This window comes from Sinocyclocheilus grahami, unplaced genomic scaffold (genome assembly GCF_001515645.1).
Source record: "Sinocyclocheilus grahami isolate Dianchi unplaced genomic scaffold, SAMN03320097.WGS_v1.1 scaffold353.1, whole genome shotgun sequence".
NCBI classification, from domain to species: domain Eukaryota; kingdom Metazoa; phylum Chordata; class Actinopteri; order Cypriniformes; family Cyprinidae; genus Sinocyclocheilus; species Sinocyclocheilus grahami.
The window spans coordinates 865,278-878,501 of record NW_015505532.1 but is presented as its reverse complement, the minus strand read 5'-3'; the positions used below and the strand labels follow the sequence as shown (position 1 = coordinate 878,501).

Below are 13,224 nucleotides of genomic sequence, written 5' to 3'. Positions count from 1 at the left end.
AATATCGTCTTTTCTTTGCCAGGCAGACGAGAAACGGACGTGCGTAAAGCACAAACCTGTGCGCTCGCGATTAAAAGCCCAGTCACCATAACAACCGCCCAGCCAATAGAAGAACGGGAAGCTGTTTACATGGGGGTGTCGCGTTGCTAGGGTGACGGACAAACGTCCTGCGGCAGGTATTAAACTGAGAGACCCCGCAGACCTCGAACCGAGAGCGCAGAGACACACTCTCCCGGAGTCTCACGACTGCAGGCTATTGCGCCTTCATCCGATAAAGTCTGTGCTGCTCTTCTCTGAAACCAGCTCTTGTGTTATCGGATGCTATTTCCCTGCCATCCAAGCCTCCTATCAGCAAAGACAGGTGAGTCGGTCCAAGCTGCGCTTTTTGGAATAGACCTGACAAACGTATTTATCATTTCAAAACTGTGTTTATATGAAAATAAATCAGTTGAGTTGTATACATTAAATGTATACTTTGGTCTAGTTCCTAGCGTGATAAAATAATGTATTTGTATGTAGTAATAATAACGATGACAATAATAAAGTTGTAGAACTAAAAAAGAAAACGAAGTACGCTTACTTTATAATAGTCTAATAATAATTTATTACATTTTGTTAAACTACACTGACAACAACAAAAAAACGGCCTAAAAATGGAAAGATTAAGTTATTCAAGTCAAAATGTTATTTAATCTCACCTAAATATATTCATTCAAGCGTACTTCTATAGGTTAAATCAAGAAATTGCTCTTTGGTTCTCATCGAGCAATCGCAGATCACCTGGTTCTACAGTGTTAACATCTGAATATTGAAGGCAAGGCAGGATTCTGTGGGCTTCCGTGAATCCTGGTGCACCTGCCGTGCTGAGGAATGTTGTTGGTTTGGGATCTGCTCTATTGTGTGCTCACAGACGCCAGTTATGAGCTGTTGTAAAGCGCGACCTGTGAAGTTTCAGGAAACGTCTATGACCTCTATAAGCTGGAGAATCCCAATAAAGCCACAACACTTGCCTGCGCTCAAACTTTCTGTCTCCTCCTCAGGATCTGGCTGGGACGGGACCATGCTCTCCATGAGTTACGCGGACCCCTGGCCGGAGGGCTCGGTGGGGCTGGAGGAGGAGGTGGTCACGGCCGCCGCTCAGGCCGAGCAGCTGGACCGGAGCTCAGTCGACTGCAACAGCAACAGCTGCAGCTCCGACAATTTAGACGACAGCCTCACCAGCCTCCAGTGGCTGCAGGAGTTCTCCATTCTCAACGCCAACGCCTCCCAATCCAGCCATCACCACAGCCACTTCTTTAGGAGCCAAGTCGGCTCGGATGCGCCCTCGTCTCCTTTAGCAGGAGATCCGGCGTCCATAGGTATGCCGCTGACCCCGGGCAAACCCACAGCGGCGTCTTTCTGCAGGACGCCTTGCTTGTCGGCTCTTCCCAGCCTGGTTGCTCACGGACACTGTCCGGATGAAGTCGATTATAAGACCAACCCTCATATCAAGCCGCCGTACTCATATGCAACTCTCATCTGCATGGCCATGCAGGCCAGTAAGAAAACCAAAATCACTCTCTCATGCATCTATAATTGGATCACAGACAACTTCTGCTACTTCCGCCACGCAGACCCCACTTGGCAGGTAAGATGCTCCAGTCGAACTTAACAACTTTTTTTAATGCCTTGCGCTTAAAAGTTGCTCTTAATAGATGGCTCGTTTGCATATCTGGCAAAGGGTATTTTGCTATTGTTTGAGCAGAATGGAGGGAGAGAAAGCCTTCTTAGCACCTGCTGAAGTGGATTGTGTATTGGAGAGAGGCCAACAGAAACCTTTCAGAAGCCTGTTTTTATTTAGAGGCTTGATATTTTTAGTTTTGTGGATGGCTATACCAAACAGAGTAAGAGCTTTTCCAGCTTAGTTGTTCGACTAATGACGTGTGCTTTAAGAATCGCAGCAGAAGTGTGCAGTAAGGTGTAGTGTAAAACAGTTACATTGGTCTGCTTTTGTCTCCTTTAGACATGTTTATGATTTAAACTGCTTTTCAAAGTGAGGCAAGAATGAGCTCATAAGTTGGATATTTACAAAAAAAAAGGGGGATTTCTAAAAAAAAAAAAGGTTTAGATGGTTTGGTGAATTATTAATTAACCACTTAGCCATAACCTCTTTTCTCTGAAGAAAACGTAGACATTCGCTCAGTTTTTAGATATTTAAACTCAAAACAATGTTTAACTAGGGTTAGGAGGTCAGTGCTGCATTTAAATGTAATTAGCTTGTGGTGGTTGGTTGGCATGCCAGTGGAGGCCTTTAAAGACTCTACGTTTGTTAGCTTTGTGGTCTAGCATACTACTGAAAGTTGACAAAATTACCATTTAGTCTATTAATATATTGAGATATAGACTTTTAAATGATACAATCTTCCTCTTCTAGGAAATGGCCTCAAATATTGACGATGCATTTTGAACTTACTTGCATATCTAAATTTTGTCCAATCAAATGCTGTTTATAATACCTCCTACTTTTGATCAACAGTAGCAGATAAGCTTCAATTTGTTAACATTAGTTAATGCATGATGCATTATAAATAGCACATTTTACAGAATGTATTCATTTTATTCATGTTAATTTAAAAATAGCGTCGCCAAAGGAGGGGGCTTTGTTGAAAACGACGTGTTTGAGAGAGGCGGGGCATAGAGGATCTACAATAATGTACAGTATTTGAAAAATAATGTGTTTTTTGCACATTAAAGCATGTCAACATATTCGGTTACACCAAATACACCAAATAATGATCTTTAAAATAGCATCATATGACCCCTTTAAAGTTCAGACAGAAGTCACTTTAAAACAGCTTTCTGTTGGTCAATGCAGCAAATTGGCATGAAAAGCTTAAACCCAATGTTAAATTCCCAATTCTGCAGATTTCTAGTGAAATGAATGGAATGGAATGGATTTTGCCCATTTGTCGAGTAAATGTGACTACAACTTTAATAGAACTCAATTTATACAGAATGTCGAAAAGCTAAAAATTTATGTAGAAATGAATGTTAATCTAGATTACTTAATGCAGTTAAAGTATTCATAAGTATTAAACCTTCCTGTAAAGTGTTATGTCATGGTTAAAGGATGTGAAAACTGGTTACTGTGTTTTTTGCACATTAAAGCATGTCAACATATTCGGTTACACCAAATACACCAAATAATGATCTTTAAAATAGCATCATATGACCCCTTTAAAGTTCAGACAGAAGTCACTTTAAAACAGCTTTCTGTTGGTCAATGCAGCAAATTGGCATGAAAAGCTTAAACCCAATGTTAAATTCCCAATTCTGCAGATTTCTAGTGAAATGAATGGAATGGAATGGATTTTGCCCATTTGTCGAGTAAATGTGACTACAACTTTAATAGAACTCAATTTATACAGAATGTCGAAAAGCTAAAAATTTATGTAGAAATGAATGTTAATCTAGATGACTTAATGCAGTTAAAGTATTCATAAGTATTAAACCTTCCTGTAAAGTGTTATGTCATGGTTAAAGGATGTGAAAACTGGTTATGCTTTATTTTAAGGTTCAGTTCTACTATGAATCTTGCCTCAATAAACTCCTAATTTGCTGCGTGTTAATAGTTAGTAAGGTAGTTGTTAAGTTTAGATAATGGGTAAGATTAGGGATGAAGAATATGGTCATGCATGTGCTTTATAAGTACTAATAAACAGTCAATGCATGCTAATAAGCAACAAGTTCATATTGAGTGTTGGTCCATATACTAAAGAGTTACCTGAAAATTAAAGCCAAAAGTAATCCCTATGATATGTCTTGCCCAAAGTTCTTTTTTCAATAAGAAATACATCCACATAAGAAAAAACCCTGCACTCAAGCTATTTCACAGGGTCTTTAATGCATGACTTCCATATGTTTAAGTGCATCATAATAAAGCCAAATTCCAATACACAATTGAACTATAGATTAGACTGGAGATTAATACATATTATCATGGATTTTCTCCTTCGTCATTGCAGAACTCCATCCGGCACAATCTGTCACTGAACAAATGCTTTATAAAAGTCCCGAGGCAAAAGGATGAGCCAGGCAAAGGTGGGTTCTGGAAGATCGACCCCCAGTATGCAGAACGTCTCCTCAACGGTGCCTACAAGAAGAGCAGGATGCCCCCTGTGCAGATCAACCCAGCTCTTCAGAACCGCCTCAGGATGAACTCTCACGCTGGACAAGCTGCAGCCACCGCAGGGATGGCCAGAAACCTTTGCGTGAGTCCCGAGTCCCAGCAGCTCCTGAAAGAGTTCGAGGAAGCCACGGGAGCCGATCAGAACTGGGACCCTCGTTTGGCTGAAGCCACCATGTTGAATTGTTGGGTCTCAGGGAAGGGCAGCAAGAGGAAACAGCCGTACAGGACTGGTGGGAGCAAAGCTCCACGACGCTCAAGCTCCCCACTGCTGTCCATGGACGAGCAGGAGGACTTAAGCTCCCTGAAGGGCAACTTTGACTGGGACGCCCTGCTAGACTCGGCCCTGAATGGAGAGTTAAGCTTGAACGAAGGGGGGCCGTTGAGCCCTATACCACAAGACGAGGACTTGATGGTTAGAGGCACCCATATCAGCCCCCTCGAACTTCCTGGAGGCGTCGTTGAGAACCATGTGTTGATGGAAACTCAGAGGAGCAGCGAAGCAGACTTTGATGAGGAAACCTTCCTAGCCACTGCATTTCTCCAGAGTCCCTGGTCGGAGGTGGAAGAGGGCAACCGTCCCGACTTCCTCTGTAGCTCAACGGTCAGCATCGATCAACTCTTTGACCTGGGAGACTCTCTCGGAGGAGACTTAAGCAGTAAGATCGAGTCTCTCCTTTGAAGAGGTCATCAGTGACACTTGAGATTCAGGCCTTCGGACACAAACAAGTCAACGAACAAAGAGGGTTTGGACTGTTTACCCCCAAAGATTTCATGCTGGATTCCATGAAGCCCACGTGAAGATGTATTTTTAAAAGCGTATCTATTTCTACTACTGATTTTTACGATTATGTTTTTGTATTTGACATGTTATCTACCTGCATTACAGCTAATCTAATCAAGATCCTTAGTGAGTCCCTATCAAATGCTTGGAACATGGGATTCGGTGACTGAGCATGTATGGAGGTAGACAAAAAAAAAAAAAGAGATGCAAATTTGTTGTTTACAATTCAACTTTACATAGCAGAACTGAATAGTTGAGACACCTTATGGATGAAGTCAAATATGTTAGACATATTATATCATACTCAAACAAACTCTTTAAGCAGAACTTTAAATCAACTGTGCAAATGAAATTGTGCATTATGCAGCCTTCCTTGCGACTGCAAACAACAGTGAACACTTCTAAAAATAAAAAGGTTCTTAATTGGCAGTCCTGCTTCCGTAAAGAACCTTTAACGTCCATGGAATCTTTCCATTGTTCAAAATGTTCTTAAGAACTGTTCACTGAAAGGATCTTTGGGGAACCAAAAGTGGTTCTTCTGCATTGCGAAAGGTTCCTTTATTTTCAAGAGTGAATTTAAGTAGTCCCCAGGGCTACACATTTTGGATGTCCCACCTGATTTATATCATCAGCTCATTGGTGGAGGCTCCAAGACCTGGATGTGTCAGACAAAGGAGACGTCCATAATGTGCAGTGCTGGGGTCCTCCAGACCAGGACTGAAGACCACTGTTGTAGAATACTGAAACTGAATTGTTTAGGTTTCTAGAAAACAAATTAGCTGTTTTAGCACCGAATGGCTGATATGATGAAATGTGGTGTATTTTGATAGTGAACCTGCACTAATTTGATGAATGGGTTTTTGGGGGTTCCTACGCATGTTGAATTATTCGGTAGGCAAAAGTATATGTGCCAAACTTTCTCTCTTGCAGCTGAATTCTGGCTCTGATAGATTTCTGCATGCACATCTAACCACTTTCATGCACATATTGTGTTATGAGTGTTACGCTGACTTCACATAAATGATATTTTATGTCAAGACTACTTTTATCTTCTTATTTAGATTGTTAGTACTAAGTAAAGTTAAATGGGATGAGTTAATCTCTTGGGAAGATATGTCATTAAAGTAAATAATAAAAAAGGCACTAATATACAAAACATTTTTTGGTTTGTTTGTTTGTTTTATCCAGAATATGAGCTCAAAAATGGACCCCAATCAGTAAAATTATTTTGTATCACTCCATTGGGTTTCAGTAAGATCAAACCTTTGTATGTGCCAAGGAAAATGGATGGCAAAGCAGACATATTTTTATGTCAAAAACATATATGTCTATTCCTATGCCTGTTTGTTCTGAATTTGTCATGTACCAAAATTTGTCCAAATACCCAACTACGTATATAGAAATCAAATGATTGTGTAACAACAAAATTTCTTCCAAAGATACTAGTGGGTTGATTAATTGTTTTTATTATCGTACCTGTCATTGTTCTCTTACTTAATGTCCCCCCCCCCCCTACTGACACTGATACACCTGCAATGATGCTTGTTGCTTTGTTTCAGAGACTGACAACTTCACCTCAGCATCACCTTCTTTAGCCTATTTGAACATACTGTACTTAAGATTAAAATATAAGATAGATATCTCATGTTGTTGTGTGTGTGTTGTGTAAAAGGGCATAAAAAAGATCTAAAGTTGAATCTTTTTCTCAAAGCAGCATCTTTTACTCAGTTCATGCTTGATTCCGCTCCATTTGTGCTCTTGCTTTTATTATGCGATGGGAGGGACGTCAAATAGAGCAAGACAGTGTGTGTGGGATTTACACAAGCATCTCTCTGCTTGTCTTATTTTGAGGGTGTCGCTGTCTGTGTGGGGTGGGTGTTTAGGGCTTTGTTTGTGCTCAGTGAGATTCTCGTACCCCCCAGAGTTCCAGTCAGGCCTGCCCTCGCTCGGCCCATGTGGGGTCCAACGGGGACGACGTCCCACGCCCTCATATATCACTGTGCTTTTACATAGATCAACAGGACCTGGCATTCATATCGGGAAGCTGGGAAGCGCTTGGACCTCATAAAATGTTTTATGTCATTTGTTGGGAGACTCTCACATAATCTGTCAACAACATGGTTAAGAATTTACGTTTCACTTAGAAAATTAAGCCTATTTTAGAACTATTCAAACTTATTGCAGTTTGTTTTTAATTTTAGGATAAATGTGACCTGGATACGTTTACAAGACATTCAGCTTGTTAAACATTGAGTTTTGTACAATACAGTGCCTATTTAATTTCTGAGAGAAATAGGGTGCTTCTATTATTTTTTCATCTGATCATTAACTGGCTATGATTTATTACAACCTCTATGTTAAAAAAATGCGTTGACAAAACAGAAAACAAACTTTATCAGTACATCTCTGTTAAAATAGTTTTCTAGATTAAATGCGGAAAAAACCGTGTTGACAGAATAAATAAATAAATAAGAATATTTCAGATAAAACTTTGTAAAAACATGTTGACATTCTAGATCAAACAAATAAATAAATAAATATGTTAACAGATAAATAAATTAACAAACAAACAAACAGGTGTTTGTTTGCATTTATTACTGCCTCTCTGTTAAAATAATATTTAATGTCTAATGTTATTAAATGTGTTGACAGAATAAATAAATAATAAGAATATTTCAGATAAAACTTTGTAAAAAACATGTTGACATTCTAGATCAAACAAATAAATAAATAAATATGTTAACAGATAAATAAATTAACAAACAAACAAACAGGTGTTTGTTTGCATTTATTACTGCCTCTCTGTTAAAATAATATTTAATGTCTAATGTTATTAAATGTGTTGACAGAATAAATAAATAATAAGAATATTTCAGATAAAACTTTGTAAAAAACATGTTGACATTCTAGATCAAACAAATAAATAAATAAATATGTTAACAGATAAATAAATAAATTAACAAACAAACAAACAAACAAACAGGTGTTTTTATTATTTAATAATTTATCACTGCCTCTGTTAAAATAATATTTCATGTCTAATGTCTCTATGTTAAAAAAATGCGTTGACAAAACAGAAAACAAACTTTATCAGTACATCTCTGTTAAAATAGTTTTCTAGATTAAATGCGGAAAAAACGTGTTGACAGAATAAATAAATAAATAAGAATATTTCAGATAAAACTTTGTAAAAACATGTTGACATTCTAGATCAAACAAATAAATAAATAAATATGTTAACAGATAAATAAATAAATAAACAAACAAACAAACGGGTGTTTGTTTGCATTTATCACTGCCTCTGTTAAAATAATATTTCATGTCTAATGTTAATAAATGTGTTGACAGAATAAATAAATAATAAGAATATTTCAGATAAAACTTTGTAAAAAACATGTTGACATTCTAGATCAAACAAATAAATGAATAAATAACTAAATAAATATGTTAACAGATAAATAAATAATTTAACAAACAAACAAACAGGTGTTTTTATTATTTAATAATGTATCACTGCCTCTGTTAAAATAATATTTCATGTCTAATGTTATTAAATGTGTTGACAGAATAAATCAATAACAAGAATATTTCAGATAAAACTTTGTAAAAAAAAACATGTTGACATTCTAGATCAAACAAATAAATGAATAAATAACTAAATAAATATGTTAACAGATAAATAAATAATTTAACAAACAAACAAACAGGTGTTTTTATTATTTAATAATGTATCACTGCCTCTGTTAAAATAATATTTCATGTCTAATGTTATTAAATGTGTTGACAGAATAAATCAATAAATATCTGTATAAAGAACATTCTAGTCAAACAAACAAACAAATAAATAAATTCCTTTAGGATGGATGGGTGTACTGTATACAGACAATTATCCTTCGGGTTCTCACCCCTCTCAGGAGAGGTCTGGGATAACCAATCCCAGCTGGAATAGTCTTTGCAGGTAAAGTGTACTCGTAATTATAATTCGGTGGCTTGGTCAGATGAGAGGCCCTGTAACCAGATCCAGGTATTATCCTGCAGTCTTGCTGATAGCTACAGGTAAGGAGAGCACGCTGATGAAATGCTAAACCTGTTGCTTTTGTCTTTCACTCTAACAATGTTCAAAACTAAAAGTGTAAAAAGCTTTCTAAGCAAGAGATAATGTAATCAAAATACAGCCAAGCAATAAATGTCTTGTTGTTGAGTATCAGGGTTGCGTGTTTCAAACCTAGGAGAATATCTGTTATACTGAAATTGAATTTAAAATGTAGAATTGACATTTGGATTTAAGGAAGTGGATTCAAAATGGAATGCAATTAAGAATTCATATAGGTTTTATTTTTTTCAGTACAATTTCTCTGCAAACATCATACACACAAAATATTTTAGAAACATCAGATGATCTTAATGATGAACGTTTATGATTTCATATACAATATTGATTTATATAATACCTTTCAAAAGCTGGGGTCAAATTTTTTTGTTGTTTTTGTTTTAATTTTCAAAGAAATTACTAATTTTATTCAGGATGCATTAACTTGACCAAAACAGTAAAGACTTTTGTTCTTTTTAACTTTCCATTCATCAAAGAATAATAATAAGAAAACGTGTCACAGTTTCCACAAATCTGTAAAGCAGAACAACGTTGATAATTAGAAATGTTCCTTGAGCAGCAAATCAGCATATTAGAATGATTTCTGAAGGATCATGTGACACTGAAGACTGGAGTAATGATGCTGAAAATACAGCTTTACTATCACAGGAATAAATTACATTTTAAAATATATTCAAATAGACAATGGTTATTTTTAATTGTAATAATATTTTACAATATTACTGCTATTACCGCTTTTTTTCCAGTATGTTTAATCAAATAAATACAGCCTTGAGCACAAAAGACAAAAACATAAAAAAAAATTGTTACTGACCCAAAACATTTAAATGGTAGTTTATATAGTTTAGAGACATTTATATACATTTTCATTAAATGTAATAGAACACACTAGATTAAATATTTATTAAATGGCCAAACATTTCATTTAACATTACTGAATCCATTTAAAAACATCAATTTATACTAACAAAACCATTTTAATGGGTTTAATCTGGTAGCAAAAAGCTTTGTCCAATTCAAATTCACACTGATTGAAATGGAGCCAATTCTCAAATTCTGCATTTTCCTCAGGTCTGTTTGACGTCACGTCAGGGAAATGTTATTCAATGATAGAAAACATTCAGAAAGGAGAGTAAATATCAGAGAGGTCGGGCCTTTACTGTAACGGGAGACAGTTTGTCAGACGGTCGAGTCAGACGTCAGACTGTGGGATGCTACATTGTTGTGAATTTGAGCCACTGGGCAAGCTGTGGCTTCAGGATGCCGTTTCCCGCACAACTCCATTGGTATTCTGCTTCTGTGTAGCACGAGAAGAGCTGAGAGCCGCTGATGTCTCGGACAGCTCTCATGTGCTCAACCGATCCCCATGATCCAGACACAAGAGACGGGGGTGGAGCGCGAAGCCGAGGGGGAGAGGAGCAGCGAATACATCTTTTTTATCACATGGGCCGTGAAAGGCCAGTCTCCTGGGCAACTACTGGTGCTATTGTCATGAGGGCCGAGCACAAAATGGGCAAGGGTCCATAACAGTCTCTGTGGCCAATGGTGGGGGTTTGATTAGGGAGGGCTGGCAGGGGTCTGGCGGCCACTGAGAGTTATTAGGGTGATGCTGTGTGTCTTTTGTGAAAGTGCACTTACCTTTCCAGAGTAGAGTCCGAAAAGGGAAACATGTTATTTCTTTCTCTTCAAGGGTTTACTATGTGTTTTAAAAGGCATCTTAAAGGGACAGTTCACCCAAAATGAACATTTGCAACCCAATCTCATGAAAGTGCATATAAATAGTACGCCAAATAAAAACGAAAACTCTTGGTATTGATACGCAAAAATGGACTTTGGCGTGTATATGCTACGCGATGGTTAGGTTTAGGGTTGTGGGGTAGATGCTTATCATATGTATGTGAAAACTGCGTATCATATGCATGCCAACAAATTTCGTATCATATGCATGCGAAAACTGCGTATCATATGTACGCCAAACACATGCATAGCATATGCACGCCAAAGTCCATTTTTGCGTATCAATACCACAAGTTTTCGTTTTTATTTGGTGTACTATTTATACACATTTTCATGAGACCGGGCTTAAATTTGCTATTAATTTTACCGTATTGACCCGAATATAAGACAATGTTTTTTTCTTGGAAATACATCTGAAAAAATGCGGTAGTCTTATATTCAGGATCTAGACTTTGACATGTCAATAATACACCCACAACAATAGGTGGCACCAAATACGCATAAAACGAGTGTGCCATGAAATACGTAATGTAATGCGTGTTGTAAAGATCACTAGTAAAAACAAAAGAAAAAGAAAACCTTACAGCTGCATGAGTCGTGACTGTCACATTAGCCTGATGGGACCAAACTCCCTTTTTGATTTTAAAACGCAAGACAGTACCCAGATTTGAAGACTACAGTAAGATTGAACTTCTACTGTTAATAAGATTTTGGTAGACTACTATTAGATGGATAGCCTAAATGTCCTAATTCAGATGGGCTACCTGTGCTTTTTTTTTTTAATGGTATATCAAAAAGTGTATATTTTTTAAATGTGATTGTTGGTACATTTTACCAGTTTTTACCATACTTTCAAAACAAAAAATTTAAATAGGAAAAATATGCAATATGAAAATAATTGAAGACAAAATGTGTTTTACTGAGAAAAAACAAGATTTGGTTTTTAAAAAGCCTTTTTCCAAAAGGTACATCTGGAAAAAGGGGGGTTGTCTTATAATCAGGGTCGTCTTATATTCGGGCCAATACGGTAATAGGAAATCTTAATCTTAATTTCCAAGATGTAGGTGATTTTACACAGTAAAGAGATTTATAAAATGCAAGTCAGCAACTGCCATTACTTTAAGAGTCAAAAAAGGCAAATCAGGCAACACAAAATAAATACCCATCGCTCCTAACTGTCAGACCTTGTTTTGTGTGTGTTTTGCTCCCCATGTGCCTTCCTTGCCCTTATTTTGGCCCTTATTCCTGTCCCTATTTATTTCCATTTGTTCCAGGTGTTCCTTGTTATTAGTTATCCTCCTCACCTGTCTGCCCCTCGTTATCTGCCTTATTTGAGTCCTAGCCCGTTCTATTCTCCCTGGTCCGGAATTGTATATGTCTACCCTTGCTACGTGTGTTTTCCTGGTTCCCTGGATATGATTAAAGTCTATATGTTTGAATTCGACTCTGCGTCTCCTCGCTCTGTTCTCCTCACAGTAGCGAACCGTGATACTAACAATTTATTGAGGTCTTATGAAGCAAAACGATCAGTATGTGCAAGAAACTTAACATTATTTACAACATAATCACCTGTAATTCATAGCCTCAGGCAAGCGGTCTAGAGTGATGTCCGGTTCACAAACAAATCAATCTTTTTTTTTTTTTTAAATGACCAGCTCAAGGTGAAGCTCTTTTTGTTCTTTGCTTAGGGGTAAAAAAAAAGTTGGAAATACCTTTGCAGCTGTTTACTGTTAACGTCCAGATGCCATCTACACTGCTGAGAGTGGCATTTATATGAATATATAAATATGTGATGTGCGCTTTCCTCTCAATAACAAAGTAAACACACACACAAATGACAGAAGTGAGAAATCAGCAGTTAAGAAAGCATCTGATCAGAGCGAGGTGGATATGTTTGCACAAGCTCTGCAATTCACACTAGTCAAGTCACATCACAAAATCCAGTTTACTCATACAGGTGTATCTCAAATTAGAATGTCGTGGAAAAGTTCATTCATTTCAGTAATTCAACTCAAATTGTGAAACTCGTGTATTAAATAAATTCAATGCACACAGACTGAAGTAGTTTAAGTCTTTGGTTCTTTTAATTGTGATGATTTTGGCTCACATTTAACAAAAACCCACCAATTCACAACAAATTAGAATATGGTGACATGCCAATCAGCTAATCAACTCAAAACACCTGCAAAGGTTTCCTGAGCCTTCAAAATGGTCTCTCAGTTTGGTTCACTAGGCTACACAATCATGGGGAAGACTGCTGATCTTACAGTTGTCCAGAAGACAATCATTGACACCCTTCACAAGGAGGGTAAGCCACAAACATTCATTGCCAAAGAAGCTGGCTGTTCACAGAGTGCTATATCCAAGCATGTTAACAGAAAGTTGAGTGGAAGGAAAAAGTGTGGAAGAAAAAGATGCACAAACAAC

At 37.2% G+C, this 13,224-nt stretch overlaps 1 protein-coding gene across 1 annotated transcript; it reads left to right on the top strand.

Annotated features, from left to right (window-relative positions):
* The first annotated feature begins 322 nt into the window (after window positions 1-322).
* Window positions 323-5,330, top strand: foxj1a (forkhead box J1a). Its single transcript, XM_016229489.1, has 3 exons — window positions 323-361; window positions 1,041-1,627; window positions 4,005-5,330. Exons 2-3 carry the CDS (start codon window positions 1,061-1,063, stop codon window positions 4,845-4,847), a joined length of 1,410 nt encoding a protein of 469 aa, XP_016084975.1. The 5' UTR covers window positions 323-361; window positions 1,041-1,060; the 3' UTR covers window positions 4,848-5,330.
* Window positions 5,331-13,224: the final 7,894 nt, after the last annotated feature.

Coding starts and splice junctions, on each gene's coding strand:
- foxj1a (XM_016229489.1), top strand. CDS start 1,061: ATGCTCTCCATGAGTTACGCGGACCCCTGGCCGGAGGGCTCGGTGGGG. Junction 1,628..4,004: donor ACGCAGACCCCACTTGGCAG/GTAAGATGCTCC, acceptor TCGTCATTGCAG/AACTCCATCCGGCACAATCT.